Source organism: Thermobia domestica, chromosome 11 (assembly GCF_964235325.1).
Source record: "Thermobia domestica chromosome 11, izTheDome1.hap1.1, whole genome shotgun sequence".
Taxonomy (NCBI): domain Eukaryota; kingdom Metazoa; phylum Arthropoda; class Insecta; order Zygentoma; family Lepismatidae; genus Thermobia; species Thermobia domestica.
In genome coordinates this window covers 189772492-189793546 of record NC_137464.1, presented here as the reverse complement: position 1 = coordinate 189793546, position 21055 = coordinate 189772492, and the positions used below count along the sequence as shown (strand labels likewise).

The 21055-nt window shown below is 32.9% G+C and overlaps 1 protein-coding gene across 4 annotated transcripts in view; it reads left to right on the top strand.

Moving 5' to 3' along the window:
- The window catches only part of LOC145664613 (uncharacterized), a 280282-nt gene extending 261368 nt beyond the window's left edge, over positions 1-18914 (top strand). For all 4 annotated transcript variants that reach the window (XM_081731431.1, XM_081731428.1, XM_081731430.1 and 1 more), the window contains 3 exons: positions 631-787; positions 2570-2704; positions 14024-18914. In XM_081731431.1, coding sequence (XP_081587557.1) covers positions 631-787; positions 2570-2704; positions 14024-14568 — 837 coding nt within the window. In that variant the 3' untranslated portion in view covers positions 14569-18914. The remainder of the gene's footprint in view (positions 1-630; positions 788-2569; positions 2705-14023) is intronic.
- Positions 18915-21055: the final 2141 nt, after the last annotated feature.

Below are 21055 nucleotides of genomic sequence, written 5' to 3'. Positions count from 1 at the left end.
ATTAGATTTAAAAGAAATAACTAGTAAAATAGAATATAATTACGGCTTCATATCGTTGTATTATTTTAGAATCCATTAATAGTATATTATTTTACATTATCCATAAGTAGTTTACCAATAATACTCAAAATAGTTCAAATAAGTATTTGGACGACACACATTCTCACAATGACTTAATATTTTATCTTTAAAAATATATTAAGAATTTAGTTGTCACATTAAATACACATTTTGTAGCATAAAGTTGATAATTATAGAAATTCCAAGATATACAATGTGTACCAGAAATTATGGAAGTAGATGAAGATAATTTTAAAATCGTGTGGTTCATAAATAGAGAAATTTCTAGTCTTGTGTTTCGTATTGTGAACAGAACATTAGTCTTTGTCATCCTTAATATGTTCTGTAAATTGAAAAAAAAAAAAAAAAAAAAAAAAAAAACAACCGAAAATGTCTTGTAATCCTTTGATAGTAATAAGGCTTGTACAAAAGAATCGATGTTAAAAATAATTAACTCTAAATCCAGGTTCAGTGTTTCTTTTTAAACATTATCGACAAATGCCGTATATCTGTAAATAAACAATTATAAGTCCGGAATATTTAATGACTTTATCGTCGTTTCTGTTGCAGGACCAAAAGAAAAACGTATCCTTTAAGAAACAAAAATATCACTGTGTGTATGAGTACCCAAGGGAAGCCAGTGATTCAGAAGGAGAGGCGGTAGAATCGCCGACACGGAAGAGGTGGAGCATGTATCAACCACAAGTAGACTATGCGAGTGTTGCAGGTACGAAATAGTGTAGTCGCAAACGATCTGTAGCATTAAATACGTGCAACTTTGACAATAATTGTGTAAATGTGTGTATATAAAACAAAACCCTTCTGGGGATTTATTTCATGTGCAATTTGGAGAGCCTGATGTGTTAACATACCCCTGTAGATGTAAATATAGTATAACAAGCTAACAACTTACATTCTCAGGGGTTTCGTTTTATTTTGGTACATAGAACTGTAGATCGTTTGAAAATGGTTTTCTTGTATTAAACTCCTTTATCAACTCATCTTTGTGCTCTTGTAAACAGATATAATGTAAATAAAATTTAATTAATTGTGGATATTTCTGTTACATTTTTTAAAACAAATATTTATGTCGTTTTAATACTACCCAATATAGGTAGTACGGATGTGCGTTGCTGTTTATAGCATGCACTAGAATGATTATGTTCTGTAAACATTTCTATCACCGAACTTCTCCCTGAAACTTCGTTGAACAGTAACTACGTCACAAAATATTCTTCTGTCTTCATTTTCTGCCATCTTGATTTACTGTCACCCTAACCGCGGAGTGTTTAACTAAACATCAGCTTTGCCAGCCTGTAGAACTTTTTGAGTTTTCCTTTCATTTAACATCAGTTGCATGTAATTGTGAATAAATAAACGTGAGTTCTTAAACTTTGAAATCGGGAAGGTAATTTACTATAGTCCTGTATTATTAGATTAAATTTATAGAATTTTGTATATGTATTATTTATTAATTGGTAATAACTTAGAAATATCCAGATTATAATTCTTTAAAGTTTATATTGTAATTACAACCATAACCGTATTCTGTGTACATCTTCCATTACAGTACAATTTTCTGTATGTAAAAGGATTTTTTATCACTTTGAACATTTTAGACATTCAAACATTTATTTAATATATATTTTGAGAGCCTGCTCAGCAAACACCCCCTGGAGATATTATATAACAGGCTAACAACGTAAATTCCCAAAAGTTCGTTTTATTTTGACACGTGAACTTGTAGCATTGTTTCGAAAACAAATTTAGAACTCATGATTCAGCGTTTCAATAGCTAATTTGTAGTTGAACGATTTCCCTATTTTCTGTTCCTTCATAACTAATCGGTTTGACGTATTAAAGCAACCATGTAATTACTCTTACATTACATACGGCAAAATACAAATACAGATAAACTTCTTTTATTCCATTTAACTTGTTAACTGAAGAGTTTCCGAATGAGAAAGTTGCATCCGAATGAGGAATAAATTTATTAAAAATACGTATTATAAAATGAAATGAAATCTTTGAGTTTTACGTTCCATGCCATGACCAATACGATACGTATTAATTCATCACTCCCAATAGGAATCTTATTACGACGGACGTAGTCGTCAGACTGCAAGTACAAGCGAAATTCTCATGACGAGTTAAATCGTCATTGGCAGTTAAGAGGTACTTACTTACTGCCATGTAAATTGAATTTAAGTCACGCTAATTTAAAGCCTGGGGCCAGGTAAGTCAAAAACATACCTCTCACGTATCTTTATCTGTGGAGCGGCGTGATGTGCAGGCGATCTATGCAGTCGGATGAATAGTAGCCCCTGGATAAAACCCTGCATTTGGATAACTTACAGACATACAACAGTAGAAAATATCGAAGTAGAAAAGTCGTTTTTTTTCTCCAAGTTCTAAATTTATTTTCGGAATATAACACCGTGCCTCCAGAAAAAAAGTTTTTTTGTAGTGTCAGTAGTAACGTGAATCTTTGAATCTTTCGCTTTCTTAGATTGGGAATTTATGGAGGAAGAAATACCAGAAGGAGTAAATGAAATGGAAGGAGAAGCAGATCTTGCCAGTAAATCCGTACCTGAGCAGTTTGATTTCTACAAACTCAGTAGCGTAGACTTTGATTTTGGTAACGGTAAGGAATAGTGACTAATATTAACAAATTATAGTTTAGTTCTTTACGTTTTAAGTAATGATCAGAAAATGGTATTGTTCAGAATGTCACCGTGTGCCGTTTACAAATTGCCTCATTATGTATTGAACATTACATAAAACAAGGTATTGTAACAGTTTTAGGAAATTATTTGAATAATTTTGGTTTGAAGAAATAGGAATGCTGCAGGAATGTTTGTTTTTATGCTTATTCAGGACAATACAAGATTATTCTTTCTTCATTAAATAGTACCTGTTCATAGTAGAGTTGCTAGCGTACATGCTTTCTGTGTGCGTGGTTCAGGGTTCCATTTCCAATTAAGACACTTGTTTCGAATACAAACCTGGTACTTTTAAACAAGAAGTTCGTCCCGTATAGCCTCGGTGGTGAATAGGGACATTAAACTGCAGTGAACTAGCGAATCAGTACATTGATTCACTTCACTCAAAGCTGTATAAGGTCTGTTCCTGTGAGGGGAGCCAGATATAAGGGGAGTGGGGTTCGATACTTGCTTGTTCCAGTTCGAGAAGACCGACTAATAATAATAATATTGGGATTCGAACCTTGGATCTCTCAAAGTCTCCTTTATAACATCATTCAAATACACAAATTGGTAAATTGACGTAAGAGACTGGCAATAAACAAGTATCTTCACTCCTCCACGGTCCTAAGATTCGAGCGTAGCACTAACTAGAGACATTTGCCGTTTACCCACCGTCGCTGATGCGTCAGCTTCAAGGTATACCAATTAATACCTGTAAAAGAATACAAGTGGGGCAGCAATGCATGATTTACGCCAGATGAGTAGTGGGAGACGAAAGTAAATGTTCGAACTTCTCTACTGATAGATACCTTACCTTCTGACAAACACTTTGTGTCGCATTCGCTTTAATTTATACACATTTTAACCGCTAAAAGAAAACATGACTTGTTAAACACATCTGGTTAACACTATCATCGCTTTCGGAAATGATAACAAGAATTGTAAATAATTTTGTATTAAAATTCACTTCACTTTGATTACATCAACCACATATAATATAAAACAATACTAATATTTTCAAAGGATTGATAATTTTTTCACTTGGCCCTTTTTAGAATGATTTCGATGCGATATTAGAACGCGCGCGATGACCACGCCGGAACATACGAAATCAGATTTACGAATGTATCGTTGAATAATGATGAGTTTGTGCGTCGTCTTCAATTTTTAAGCACATTCTTCCATGGGTTTCTTCAGTCAAACTTGTCAATTACGATTATTGAAAATATTTCACTAACTTGAAATCGCAAAAGTTATAAAATAACTATCGGCGTTTTATATTCCATGTTGTGATGGTGGTTTGCACATATGTATGAGCGAGTGTTCAATATGTCCAAGTTATTTGACAGGTGTCGACGCTCTCCTCTGCCTCCTCGCGCGCCACACTGCTGCCAGTTCACAGCACAAGAATACACTGACAAACCAAAATATAGTTCGTAGAAGACACTAAGTTTTTACGTTATTATATTCTTAATAATATATAATAAACGGTTCATAGATTAATAAAAATCACATTAAAACACTGATAGTTCCAATAAGTTGTGGAACTGATGATTATTGATAATTTTCAGATTATCACGTAAAAATCTGTCATCGTCATGAGGGTTGTCTGCGTGGGCGTTTACAACGAGAGTAGCAGAATTTTTGCTTCAAATATGGGCTGACGGGAGGAAGCAGAGCTGTCTGGATAAGTGAGGTACCTTCTGGGTGACAAATTCCTGAGTATTGTTCTCTTCCAACTGTTCGCTGGCTGCTTTCATTTCTAAGAATTGGAGCTGGGGGAATACGAGGGTTGATTTAAAAATTCATGCCAATCCATACCGTTACAACTGGCGGCCAACGGACTGTCCACTGAAGGTATCACAGAAGTGGGCAAGAACCCTGGAATCCACATCCTCCTAACCATACTGCAACACAACAGCAATCACAGCACTCCATTAGTCTGTAGAGGGTTAATGTCATTTGTAGTTCGTTTTCACTGAAGAATAACAATTTATAGCTTCACTCGAACGCACATGATCGCGAAATTCGAAGGATTACGAACGCTAGGGCCATTTACGATAACGCGAGGGCCATTTCGTAAACGTCTTTTGAGTCCCTTTTATTTTCATTATTAGTTTTTTTTTTTTTTTTTTTTTTTTTTTTGAAATGTAGACACAAAGATAATTTCAATACTTGAATACAAATCAATAGTTATTTGTAATTCAAAATACTATTCAACATTATACTTCATAATGTTTTTCCGAAATTCAAACTAAATTACACAAACATTAATATATGCAATGCAATACTATATTCAATAAAGCATATTGGTAAGGTATTGTATTCAATGCCATATTTAAGAATACACAATACAAACTAAATGTATACCAATAAATTTGAAATGGTAAATTTACTGCAATAGTACTTCTTAATTTTCAGATAAACACATAATATCATTCAAAAATAGCATATATCATTAAGTAATTCAACTTATCGCGATTTTATTTTTCATAAAGATAAAATATTCCTTACGGCTAAATGCATAAAAATTTATTATATTTGAAACACCAATATTATTCATAAAATTCAAAAGTGTATGTTCATTGACATGCTAACACAAGACATTTATCAAGAATATTCGAAATAATTCAACACAACTAAAACATATGATATAGTGCACACAATTGGTTTTATATTTTGTTAAGATTACATGTTAAAAACACATATGTAAATATAACACTAAAAATATTTCATTTACTATGAAATGAAATAAACTAGGCATATGTGAGCTCGTCACGCTCAAAGTATATAAAAATATACTGCCTGCATTACATTGGCAAGACCCTAACCCATTTATTTATTGATATATTTCCATCCCCGAAGCAAAGTGAAAAGATAGAACGTTTGGTTAAAATTCAAAAATAATACAGAGGGGACTAATAAGAAAATTGCCTACTCCGGGCATTACATAATATGAGTAACCCATAATAGTGGAGGGACCTTTGCTTCAATGTCTTCAAGTACTACTTGAAATGTTTTCGTATCCAACGAAAAGATTAATACAAAGTGAATGCAACAATAGTTGGTAACAATTAACACATACACAACTTACTTGATACTTATTTATAGTAAGATGTTTCGTTGTATTTTTTTTTTTCTTTAACTAAACAATGCGTCATGAAGGTGGGTACAGGTGTAAAACACTACTACAATAACTTACCACACCAAACTTGAAGTATCCTCAGCTGATTAGTAATCCCAGAGGCATACTGGATGGTTAAAACAAATAATTTGACATAACACATCGTAAGTATAGGTTACTATTAATTAACGCATGGTTGTTATTTAAAATTGAAATCTTTAATTCATTAATTTAAAATGTGCTAATTCAGGTTTATTACTGAATGGTTTCTCACCAGAATATTTGAATTGGTAACTCGAAATATTTTTTATTTTGTAAAATTGCAACACTGTGATGGAATATTCTGTAAAGATTTGCCACACCTTCACCATTTAAATTTTATTTCCTTTCACTATATTTGAAAATTTTCACTGCGCAAATTCACTCTTGCACTTCGAAAAGAAACACTATATTTTCTAAGATTCGAAAAATGAAATTTCATCGTGAACGCATTAACGAAAAAATATGCTATTACAAATAATTTCGTATTACGTATGTATGAAATATCAGGATTTTAAAAGTGGTATCTCTCATTCAACATTTTCAATAGATTATGAAACAATATATGAAACGAGAAAAATTAATATTCAAAATTTTCCTGAATCTATCGGCTACAGCCATTAACGTGATACACACAATAAAACATTATTGCTTTTAATTAAACATTCAAAATTTTGTAAAACACTAACAGTGTTGAAAAATATTTATGGTATGAAAAATAATTACTAACACCAAAAGAAATTTTGCATAAAAGTTTCTGCAATGTAACCAGAATTTATTTTCATTGCCATGTCAAAATATGGAAAATGGGCAATCCGGCTATGTGTTAATGTCGTTTACCCAATTCCTTTTCGTATTGGATTTATTACAACATCGTAAAGTAAAATTTTCATGCATTCAAAAATTTTAAGTTTAACTTCCATAGTAGGTATCCATGGGATTTTGTTAATACAAGAATGTAATGTTCTATGAGCAGTGGATTTATGTACTAGCTTACTATGAGAATCAGCTGACACCTTGTGATTGGTTTGTACACTCGGGACATTTACCAATTGAGTGTCATTACAAATATTAGCAGTGAAGAATTTATGCTTTCTTCGTAGGTGTAATACCTTACTTAATTTACGGACCTTTTTGCGAATTTTCACATTATTTTTCATTTTCGCCCGGTGGAAAAACCTTTGCCTACCTCTCTTGGTTGCCAAATTGAAATTACTGTTCCTAAATTTCTCAATAATATTTCGAGTCGAGTACAAAGTATTGGTTGGTGGATAATCAATCTGAACGTTTTGACTTAGTTCAATACACTTTTTCTTACCTTTTCTGAATCTAAATTTCATAGATTTACTAGTTGCACGATGTATGCCAAGCGAACATGGAATGGTTTCATTTCTATTAAAACATACAATTACGAATATACATACTGTACCTTTCAGCAACACTAAAGATATATTACCACTGGAAAAATAATGCAACTCACCAATCTGAATTGGTTGCCTAATGCGGCTTACTTTAGGGTAATTTGTAACATGCCGTGTATACACCACAAAAATTACAGGACTTGCAGACAAACATTTTTTACAAACAAGTAGCATTGAGCCGGAGGGGGGAAACAGCTGATCCACCCACTTCCTATCACATAAGGGACAAATGCAGACTTTACTCTTGTCTAAAAATACTACAACAGTATCATTTTTTATTTCCCTAGTGGTGGTTACGTTAACCACACTCGTACTACTATTGGAGGTAGCCTCCATGAAGTCAACCTGCACGGTGTTTACATTTACACTGACATTTTCATTACTTACTTCGTTTCCCTGAGCAAAGACATTATTACTCTGTAGAACAGATACATTTTCCAGCTGGGTTGTAATGCTTTGTAATTGTACAGTATTATTATCCAACAACTGAAACAATTCATTCCACCTACTTTCACTTTCATCAATTTGAACAAAATGTGACTCTTGGACTTTAGATAACCTACCTTTCTTGACAGGGTTTGAATAAAAATCAGTATCATCGGCAACATTTTCCAATTTTCTCTTACAACTTTTAGTTCTAACCTCAGAAGGACAACTATGACGAACATGTGCTAACGGGTACACGTTAAATTCATCTGCGAATTTAACTTTTTTCGGAATTCTGTTTTCCTTATCGGTTTGACCCACATTACATGACATAGTATGTAAATTGACATCCTTGCTACGTTTTTTGAGGATAGATTTAATACTACTAACCACACTTTCAGGAGAATTTTCAACATTGCTAGAAAATAATTCTTTCTCCTTTTCATTGAACGTACTATCCTGATCACTACAAGAACTAACATCATTAGGATACTTTTTCTGTAGCCGTTCGACTATTATTTCAATGACTTTATTCTTGACATTAACGTCATCACATTGAAATTTCAACTTTTTCGCTACATACTGAAAATATACATTTTTGCCGCGAGCACACTTCTCTTTCAATTTTTCGTATTCCTTACTTCTACGTATACCACGTACACGGAGATTGACCTCCTTTTCTACGTTTTTCCTATATTCGCAATTAAAATTAAATACAAATTCACAAATAGCGATTTTCGCTGCTCTACTGAATCTATGAGTTTCTACGTTGAGACATAAAACATTTTGAAACTCTTCTAAGCAAAATGGAACAGTACTATATTTATATTCATTTATTACGTTAGCATACTCTAATTCTATCTGTGCTCTTACATTCATTAAATTCAGCGCTAGCATTTTGTACGTGGATTTATGAATCATATACTCTAAAACAAACACAACATATAAGAATGTAAGTAACACTACATGTGAAAGAATGCAAGGATATATTTCTTTCGAAAAACATTAATTGCTAAATTCATAATTTGCCTTTTCAGTAATTGTTTCGCATTCTTGTATGCATAAACCAGGACCTACCTGCTTTTGTACAGTAGTGTTTGGTTGATTTAACAACTCTCGAGAATTACCTTGAACTTTTTTGTGCATTTCGTACCTTTCTCGTAATTCAACCACATCTGCTCTTAGATTTTCAAATAGTTTGGTTAACTCTTTTTGATTTGCATTTAGTATTTGGTTAGTTGCAGCCAAATCTGCGGACAGCTTTCCCACTGCTTCAAGCAGTGTTTCCATTTCACTAAGCGTTGACATTGTAAAATATTATACTACAAAACACAACACACCAGGCATTGAATACAGAACAGTGAAGTTCAAACATTCGCTTTCTTCCCACTAAAACATCTGTCCCTGTTCGGGCGCCATATATAAGGTCTGTTCCTGTGAGGGGAGCCAGATATAAGGGGAGTGGGGTTCGATACTTGCTTGTCCCAGTTCGAGAAGACCGACTAATAATAATAATATTGGGATTCGAACCTTGGATCTCTCAAAGTCTCCTTTATAACATCATTCAAATACACAAATTGGTAAATTGACGTAAGAGACTGGCAATAAACAAGTATCTTCACTCCTCCACGGTCCTAAGATTCGAGCGTAGCACTAACTAGAGACATTTGCCGTTTACCCACCGTCGCTGATGCGTCAGCTTCAAGGTATACCAATTAATACCTGTAAAAGAATACAAGTGGGGCAGCAATGCATGATTTACGCCAGATGAGTAGTGGGAGACGAAAGTAAATGTTCGAACTTCTCTACTGATAGATACCTTACCTTCTGACAAACACTTTGTGTCGCATTCGCTTTAATTTATACACATTTTAACCGCTAAAAGAAAACATGACTTGTTAAACACATCTGGTTAACACTATCATCGCTTTCGGAAATGATAACAAGAATTGTAAATAATTTTGTATTAAAATTCACTTCACTTTGATTACATCAACCACATATAATATAAAACAATACTAATATTTTCAAAGGATTGATAATTTTTTCACTTGGCCCTTTTTAGAATGATTTCGATGCGATATTAGAACGCGCGCGATGACCACGCCGGAACATACGAAATCAGATTTACGAATGTATCGTTGAATAATGATGAGTTTGTGCGTCGTCTTCAATTTTTAAGCACATTCTTCCATGGGTTTCTTCAGTCAAACTTGTCAACTACGATTATTGAAAATATTTCACTAACTTGAAATCGCAAAAGTTATAAAATAACTATCGGCGTTTTATATTCCATGTTGTGATGGTGGTTTGCACATATGTATGAGCGAGTGTTCAATATGTCCAAGTTATTTGACAGGTGTCGACGCTCTCCTCTGCCTCCTCGCGCGCCACACTGCTGCCAGTTCACAGCACAAGAATACACTGACAAACCAAAATATAGTTCGTAGAAGACACTAAGTTTTTACGTTATTATATTCTTAATAATATATAATAAACGGTTCATAGATTAATAAAAATCACATTAAAACACTGATAGTTCCAATAAGTTGTGGAACTGATGATTATTGATAATTTTCAGATTATCACGTAAAAATCTGTCATCGTCATGAGGGTTGTCTGCGTGGGCGTTTACAACGAGAGTAGCAGAATTTTTGCTTCAAATATGGGCTGACGGGAGGAAGCAGAGCTGTCTGGATAAGTGAGGTACCTTCTGGGTGACAAATTCCTGAGTATTGTTCTCTTCCAACTGTTCGCTGGCTGCTTTCATTTCTAAGAATTGGAGCTGGGGGAATACGAGGGTTGAATTCATGCCAATCCATACCGTTACAGCTGTTGTTTTAACAGTGGTGCGTTGATGATTGCAATACTTTAAAAATGTAATAAAAATGAAATAATCAAGAATGCCAAGAAATCAAGGATCTCTTTGAACATAATTATAGTGCCAGATACCATTTCTGTTCTCAGAAGCTACTGCATATATATATATTGCAGCTATATACTGTATATCAACACAATCGAAGGCCGAGCTTTTACATGTACAGAATTGAAGTAATCGAAAGTCGAGCTGCGTCATGTAAACAGTGAAAATTGAAACAACGAATCTCTTACTAGTAGTTATCTCAAAGTACTTAGTTTTATATCAATAATGTATAGTAGACAAGTGTGTTAAGATTCTAGTTTCCAATAGCAACTTTATCTTTCGATACTTTTTGATTTTCCTAACGCATAAATAATAATAATAATAATAATAATAATAATAATAATATAATATAATATAATAATAATAATAATAATAATAATAAATAGAATTTCATTGTAGGAAGTCTCTCAGGAATATACGTATAATAGAAGTGTTAAGTTTTTCTACGGGTTAATAAACGTTTTTACAACATACATACATTATTATTATTATTATTATTATTATTATTATTATTATTATTATTATTATTATTATTATTATTATTTACACTATTTTGTATCCAAAACTATAACAAACTGAATTACGTATCCTTTACTGGATATTCATATAAAACTCTCTTCGGTATTTGACCATTCATAAATTTGCAACATTTTCTATATAATAACTAATAAATTCAAATAAATGACTGCTACTAACATTGTAGTTTGTTCAACACAATCGGGAGTGCCCATAGACGGGTTTTAGGGTGCAGGTTGCGCCTGTATCATATTTGAGAGTACTTTAAAAAAAATAGTACAATCAAATTCAAGAATGGTGAAATTGAGGAGGCAGGAAAAACACATTTGGGGCAAAACGGTAAATATAAAGGCGAGTTGACTCTGCTGAACACAAACAAAATTACTATGAATTCCTTTCGTCTCAATTATCGTAATGCGAAATACCGCTTCCTTTCTCAGTGATTGTCATACCTTTCTATACTGCATATACATATTACAACTTTCAATACAATTTTATACATATATTCATATCTGGTATCTGTTTCACGATAACTTTCATCAAATTTAACCGATTTTGATAAAATTCAGCCAGTCTTGTTGTTTGGGGTCAAGTATGGGATATCGGTCAAGGATAAGTGGGTCAGTTCAATTCTCCAAGAAACATACTTCATTACCTTCTGTTGTTCATTTACAACACTATTGATTAAATAATTAGAGGATATATTACCCGTTGAGATTTGGATGAAACTGTATAATGTTAAGTGAGTTAAATTATAGAACTTATGGCCAAAAGAAGTTAAATGAATACATAACACTGGAACACACACACACACACACAGAAAAAAAACGAAGCTAATCAGAGAAAAGTTCTACTTGATTTTAAATATGTAAAGAAGTAAAATGGTGATTTATAGTAGTTGTAACAGAAGTAGAAGGAGGGAAACGTATCGTGCAATTATACAAACAAATTTACTCAAATAGGCCTACACCACACAATTGACCGGCTGCAAGAAAGACGAAATTCGAGGGAAATAATATTTCTAGTGTTACTAATCAAGACACTGTCACTATGTTCTCCGTATGTGCGATTTGAATTAAATTCAATGAGTGGAAAATACCCAACTGGTCGATTGGGTAGGCTAGTAGCTTACACACCGACATGGTAAGCCGTAGATATTAGGTTTCGATTCCCAGATTAGTCGAACATTTTTCACTCTTTTAATTGTACTGAACCGCATCTGTGGAGTATGATATGAGAAATAATCTTTTCTCAGAAACAGCATTTTGTTCCTTTTTTAAAAACTGTCAAACTATGCTATGTATAAGTGTTGGAAGTCTTATAGAACTGCTATGTCCGTCTGTGTCTGTCGACAAGTATTAGAGCAAAACGGTAAGAAATATAGAGAAGCGTTTTTTAATTTATTATTATTATTATTATTATTATTATTATTATTATTATTATTATTATTATTATTATTATTATTATTATTATTATTATTATTATATATCACCACCACTTGCAAACTCGAAACAGGAATTGGTTTAAATTTACTAAATTTACTATTGCGGTTTCAATACTGGTTTCGATAGGCAAAGACAGTAAAAGATATTGAATTCTTTTTTCTTTTTGCAATCAATTCAGCGTCCAACAATAGGTTCCATCTCTATTAACCCTCTAATCAAACCAGAAGTGGTAGAAATTAACGATTTTCGGTTTTAACGTTGATCTACATTAGACCAAAGACGGTAAAAAGATACCAAGTTTACTGCAGACGATTGAACATCTGAAAATTAGCTTCCATTTCAGTTAATTTTTTTATTCAAAATAGAAGTCCACAATTTTCAGTTTCAGCATTGATCCTCCTCATAGAACAGAAACAGTAATATATGTCGACAAGCGGTTTTTTGCAATCGATTAAGCGGCTCAAGGGAACGTACTACTACTACCAACAACACTGTACCAAAAACTTAAGTGGTTGAAATTTGCTAGTACTTCCATTTTCAACACTTATTTTCATAGAGCAGAACGGTAAGAGATATCGAAAAGCGACTTTTTTTAAACAGAGATTCAGCGTCCCAAGAATGAATTTTTCTTGACTTTTATCTCTGTCAAACAGGAAGTGGTAAAAGTCTACGATTCAAACCGGAAGGTGAAAATTACGATTTTTCGGTAACAACATTGATGGCATAGTGAATAAAACTGAAGTAGATAGCGACAAGCACTTTTGATATAGATTCAATACCGCAAGAATATGTTCCATCTCTAATTTTATTCTTTTTATTGCAACAGGAAGGATAGACATAAATTAGTACTTCCGGTTCCAATGTTAAGCTCCGTAAAGCCAAAACAATCAGAGATAGCGAGTATTGGATTTAGCGTCCGAGAAACAGGTTCTATCATTGATCTCTTTCCTCTATTGCAACCTGTAGTTATAGATGTACTGTAGGTTTGAGTATTGAATATTCGAATAGCTTGGAAGTCTATTGTAGGCCTAGTTTCACACTGTAAAACGAAATTAACTTTTTATTTATTTATTTATTTATTTTAATAATATCTCATTCAACTCTCATAGGCGTTTAATAATATAAACATTAGTTTGTCCAAGTACAGTAGTTGTGCTATATACCACGTAGTCTCAATGGATAACAATCGACCTTAAGAGTAAGTATGTGTAGCTGGTCAGAAAGCATAATGGTTACGCACTGGCACGATTAGCAGGATTTTCGAGTTCAATTCCTGATCCATTCAAATAGTTTTTTATTCTTTAAATTTCATTGTATATAACTTAATTGTCTCAGTTCTGCAAAACTTGTATGTTTCGTTGTAGGTACTCTGAACGACGATGGTGAATTTTTCATTAGCAGTTCAGCAAGACCGTTCCAGTTCGGTGGCAATACATTTAGTAGCCAGTTTTTCCCAGGATTTGGCTTTGACGTCCCAGATGATAATGGTGACAGCGTTGATATTTGTGACAATGAAGTAGACACAAGTGAAAGTGCTGATAGTTGTAGTTCACAAACTTCAAGCATCAAGCCTCCTAATAGTCCGAACCATAGTGAAAAATATGGAGACGAAACTCTTCAATCACCATTGTCACCAACGGGATTAGGTGAATTGAGGCATACGCGAGATAAACTCAAGTTGGATTTACCAAACAAATTTAACCTAAAGCCTGTAAAAGGTGCTGAAGATGATGATGATGATGGGAGTAATCTCGTAAAAAAAGCAGCAGCGGAACAGGTGAAAGGTGAGGCCTCCCTTCTTGATAGTGATGATGAAACAAGTGGTTATTCCAAAGAGGTTAGTCAGTTGGAATTGGAAAACGGGAAAGACACAGTGACATCTGAAGTGAACAAGGAAAGTGATGTGTGAAAAGTATTTTTTTGATTTAAATTAATTTTTTTTTTTTTTTTTTTTTTGAAAATGAGTATAGTATGAGTTTGTAAGTCAGTTTTGTGTGTATGTGTGTGTGTATAGTTGCATGTGAAAGAAAATTCGTCTTATCACACACGAAAATCTACAAAGGTTATGCCTTTTAATTGTTCTATAAGTGATGGTTTAGTGATACGAGTGCCTGGATGTTGTTTCCTCTCTCTCTCTTTCTCAGTCTGTCTTTTATGTCAAGTACTAAAAAGAAATATTTTTCACCTCAGCGAATTATCACAAACCATGTAGTATTGTTTTTTTAAGTTCATTGTACTACTGGTGATTGATAATTAAGTTATCACAAGTAAGCCCTTTACACCTGTGATTTAAAAATATGATATATATGTATACATATATTACTATTAATTGAAGCCGTCCAGTTGCAGGTGCTTGAGGGGAAAAATAGGAGGGAAATTTAAGAAATGATTTTTGAATATATACATATATATATTTTTAAATAGAGTAAATCATATCCAGTATCTTTGGTGATGATGGTAATTGATTGTTGTGTTCTTTAATGAAACTATATTTATATACATATTAATATAAATATATATATATATATATATATATTCCGTTGTACTGTTAAAAAAAGAAATAATTTTATTTTGTTTCCATTGATAATCTTATGAGCTTTTTTTTTTTTTTTTTTTTTTTAATTTTTTTAACACGCTCCATAGCGTCACTAGTTAAAGGAATGTAGTAATTATAATATTATGTTTCCGCTTAGAGGTAAAAGATAAATCATGTTAATGTCTCAAACCATATGGTCTAATCTATCAAGATACATGATTCTATCTTCTCAAGTAATATATATATATATAAAACGCTGAAATCTTGTACCATGCAAACATCGACAGGGAGGATATTACTTGACACACTATGTGATAGCACCATGTCAACAGTGTGGCCAGTCCAACATAAAGTTATACTTTTTCAAATAGCACGACGTGTGATTATTACGTATTTCAGATCTACATATTCAATGAAAACTTACAATATAAGATTTCTTATTTCAGTGTTGGTAACAAAAGACGCTACTGCGTCACAAACATCCAAATTTTGGTGAACTCTATAGCAATAGCGACGGAAGTGAGACGGGAAGAACAATGCACATCCAAAGTACTTTAATGTCGAACACTATGATTATGATACGACGGATTTCAAATGAATAGGAACAAAAGTATAAAGGATTAATATTTCAGTTTTTTCAAAAGCCTTTATTTCGAAAAACTGCTTAAATGTGTACCTCATCCAATTGCATAGATGACTTTCGATAGTCGTGAAGATCGTAATGCCGTTTACAGTATCTTGATATCTGAAACCGTTCTGGAGATAAGGTAAATGCAGGTAAAGTTTGCAATACTCCTTAAAATTACGTTATTCCGGGTACTTGGTGTAATTACACTTACCAGATTTATTATCGTAATGTCATAGAAGCAGAGTAAATCAAAAATGCTTTAAAAAGTCCCACATATACGCCATTTTAGGCAACATCAAATTTGACCTTTTCTTACATATCTCCTGAATGGTTTGAGATATCAAATTGCTGTAAATAGCATATTATGATCTTCGCGTCTATTGTTTATGTAAATGGGTGTGATACTTATCAAAACACTTTTTCGAAATCGTCCTTTGAAAAAAAAAAAATCAAATTTTCAGTTTCTTGTAACTTTGTTTCTACGTGTAAGAAATACGTCACATGATGACCGTAGTATCCGACACTAAGATATTTTGGGTATGCTTTGCCCCGTCTGTCTTGCATAATTACTGTTGTAGAGCCTTCCAAAATGTGGTGGTTTCTCGATTTTTGTGATACTGTAACATCCTTAATTAGCAACGTTAATTCCGTAATAACTATGGAATTATAAGTTTTCGTTTTACATGTAAATTTGAAATATGTAATAACCTGACGTGGTGCCATTTGAAAACATACAATTGTATGTTGGGTTGGCAATATTGTTAAATCTGGTGGTATTGAAGAATATGTCAAATAATGTCCTCGTGTCGATATTTGCATGGTGCGAAATTTCAGCATTTTGTATCTATTCAAAAATTACAAGGGCGTATCAAGATAAAATGGTCCACTCTGTATGTATAATATTTACAATTATTCAAAATTTCAGCAGAAATGCACATATTTATTCTATCGTATGATAACCTAGAGCTGATCTAAAAACTATTTGTGAATGTTAGATTCATGATTGAGAGTCTATAAATCTATATCCTAATATTTTAGGATAGCACCATCTTTAAATTAGAACCAGTGAAAGTGAACGGCGTTTTTTATTAAGAGAGAGTAAAAGAAAAAGTTATTGAAGAACGTAGTGTAGTGTATCTTTTTTCCCCAGGTCTCGTAAACAAATAAAACAATTCTCTTCGGACATGCACATCCCTTTCATTTCTTTCCCCTGCAAAGACGAATGTCCAAGCGATATTTACTCACTAGTGATGAACAATAGTGAAAAGTTCCAGTGTTCAAGAATATTATTTGTTTTACTTTGGTTTGCAAAGCTGAACTAAACGATTTAGAAAGAGAGAATGAAAGTATCTAGAACAAATTCAGTTGCGATAGAATGATAAACTGAACACTGTATTCAGAAATATTGAATTATCCATCAAACATACTGAATTTGATTCATTTAATTCTCTATACTTTTGTTTTTACCACTTATGTAATTCTTTTTTCTGTGTAATTTTAATAACCCTTTAAAATAATTTGTGCTTGGTTGCTTGTACTTTTTCATTTCTAATTCTTGCTGCATTCAATATATGTCGTCTCAGTAATGTTTCCTTAAAATCCTTGTTGTTTTCTGAAATACAAGCGTGTGTAATATTCTGTGAAATGGCCCATTCGTTATTTATAGGAAGATAAGGCTGAGATTATATAACTATAATAATATAACGCTCTTGTCAATGATTTATCTTTTACCTTTCTGTTTGTTGAATTCTTTGTATATTTTACTCAAGAACAAAATGGAATAGAAAGTTTAATAAGAGAAAGGAGTTCATATGAGAGTGACAGTGACAGTACACTAGTAATACTTAACTGTACACGACAAAGTAAGTTGTATAAAATACTCTATTTGAAAATGAAAACAAGCTAATCTATGCATACATCACACCATACATATATTGTATTGTTGTTGTTTATACATCAGTGTCTCCTGTGTATTGTGTAATTTTTGCACTGAGTTCTTTCTTTGCAATAATGAAATGTATAAATAACATGCATGGTTTTATCCTCAGGTGTAAAATACCGTAAAAGGGAAAGTTGTTGATTACAGTAGGAAAGTAAAAGTGGCTTATAGACGTAAAGGATAAATTAATCTCCTACCTATGATTATTTATTGAAAACAGACAAATTATTTATGTACAAACGTGTTAGAAATGCTAAGAAAAAGAATCATTATATACTTTGACTTTGAATTAGCAAATTAAATTTAATAGATTTTCAATTGTTCCTTGGACATGTAGTACTGTACATGTACTATTATTATTATATAGGCATATCTAACTAAAGTGTCCTACAGCTCTATGTATATAAAGTAGCTAAACCCAGTGTAAAATAATTTTCATCATATTTATCCATATTAGATATAAAAGGTGTATTATAATATGTGTGATAGCGTTGTGCCTATATATCAGATAATTATGAAATTCTACAGGATTTTTTTCAGTTTTTCACGAAAAGTTATATTAAAACAGTACGTATATACAGTATATATATATACATATATAGATATTATTTTTGGATTCTATATCAGAAACTTTTCTGGTTATTTTACTTGTTATGTAGCTTACTATTAAAGCATTTTTATTAATATTTACTGTACGTATGCAGTTATTGAAAATTATTTTTCCAGGGAGTCTACTCATTATGACTTCAAGATGTACATTTTTTATGAGAAATATTGTGTAAATGTTTATGCATTATATGTCGAATTCCTTTTAATTTTCTTCGCCGAATATTTTGTTAATACCTTGTTATTTTTTCCCCTTTATATTATTGCGTCATTTTCTTTCTTTGCCCAAGTATTAATATAATCAGCCAACCATCACAGAATACTCAGAAAAAAAAGAAAGTAATCAAGTGTGAATAAGCAAGAGATGTAAGGTCGTCTTGAGAAGTTAGAAAGTAATTGGACCAAATCGTCGGTTTTCACTTAGTATATTATATATGTATATGAAGTTCGAAGGAGCAGTGTAAAGTTGAAGTCTGTAGAAGTAATATATCTCATGTATTGTATGATCGTTGGTTTTTTGTTGTAATAAAATTCTATATATATATACTATTTGATAACTTTCTATTTCAATTAGAAGCTGTTTCCTAAAGTATGGTTTAAGAATCATCCTGCAATTAAACCTGGATACGAAAGCTATTTAGCAATTACATAATTTATATCATTTACTAAATATTGTTACGGTTCATTAAATCTAGGAGACAGATGGACAGGTCACGTAGCCAGAATGGAAGAAAGTATGAATGCTTTCAAAGAGTTAACTAGAAATTCAATCGGAAAACGACCATTAGGAAGGCCTAGGTGCAGATGGGAGGACAATATTAAGACTCGTCTCACAGAAATAGAAATACAGAGTAGAAACTGGATCCAGTGGCTAAGGATAGAAGTTAATTGGAGAGCTTTTGTGAACACGGTATTGAACCTCCGGGTTTCATAGACCATTGAGGTAGGTAGTTAGTCCCTGCAAGAGAAAATCATCCAACAGCACAGAGCTGTTTAGTGACAAAATGGTTAGCATTACATCCTTCGATGTGGGAGACTAGAGTTTAATTTCTAGTGAGATCTCTTGTGGTTCGGATACTACGTTAAACTCAAACATGATGTACGTTTAGTATAGGCTTGACGTTAAACTCCTCCAAAACAGTCGATCAGAAAGAAAACGAGATTCTGTTGTGAAAATGGGGGAAAACTGAAACAAGTAGTGATGAGAAGCTTCTAGATGAAAGATATAACATTAAGAGATCAATTCTGATATGATGAATGTTACGTGAAAATGGTCAAGAATTGGTCACGTGATCTCCTGCGACAAAGCTGTGATCAAGTTCTCAACAACAACTATGCAGAAACATTAATATTGTTTTATGGGCAGAGTAATAGACGAATAAATGTCGCAAGTTAATCAAAGTGAAAGATATACAGTGTTTCAAAACAAGAAAGCTTCAATTTTTGGAAACGCACAGAATACGCATCATACTGTTATTTTTCAATAGCTTGTAACTCTTAAGAAAACAAAAGGAGAGCCTCTTTTCGCCAGATTTGTTTTCAATCTCTTTTCGTACCTGTCTAATTCTCCACCGCGTCAATGTTTTCCCATCCTGGGTTAAACAACAAAACATTTGGATGAGCCTTAGTCAAGAACTTCGATAAAATAACGTATTGTCGTGGTTGGGAAGAGGCTCAGTTGCGTAAGCAAACAGAATCTTTTTCGAAATGTTCTCGAAATCGGCAATGTCATAAGTTCATGCAAGTTATCGATGCAGGCAACTAGCATCGGCATGAGTAGCGTTTGAAAGAAAAGAAAAGAAAAAAAACCTGCGAAACGAAAGCTTGTTCGACAAAATTTTCGTTTCTACTCGGAACTTACCGCAGCGAACAGGTTTTGTATCTTATATATCGTAGCCAATAACACAAGCACCAATTGAAGTAATCAGATTTAAGACAGCTGGAACCAATTACAAATTTCCATACCAACAGACAACGGTTTATCGGCTTCTACAAAGTTTGGATTTTAAGTACAAATCTTAAGTTAAAAAAATGTATTAATAACTCACCACATATAATTGCATAGCGGCACATAGATCACCATAGCATGAAAATCTTCGTTTTCAAGGATATGCAGACCTTGACAGCAAACCTTACCATATGAAGAACTAACAGACTATTCTCACAGTTGTCCTGTAACAAGTTTTGAGAATAAAAGCGATTCTTATTCTCTACTGTTGGCATTACCGTTTTATTGATGATGCTCTTTTAATGATTCACAAAACAAAGGCTGATGCTTCCAATGCAGGTATGTATGATTGGGGGGGGGGGGGGGGGTTCAAAAATTTATCACATTCATGTAGTTCGGATAGTTGGAAAAGTTGAAATTTGGTAGAAATAGTCTTTCTACATACTACTACCCAAAATTACACATTTTTCCCCATCGTTGCAAACATTTACGAGTGCCATTTTTGTAAAAATAATAAATAAATAAATAAAAAGATAGATTAGACTGAACCCTGCCTTTGACGCAGAAATAATGCCTTGTCATTTTGGAAACATTTCCTCCGCAAAAATCTCTTCATATTCAAGGAAGAGTAAGAAGTCTGAAGGCACAAGATCCAGGAATCTGGAGGATACGGCAAAACAACATTAGTCACACTGACGAGCTTTGACAAGAGCAAGATGATGCATGAACAGACACGTTG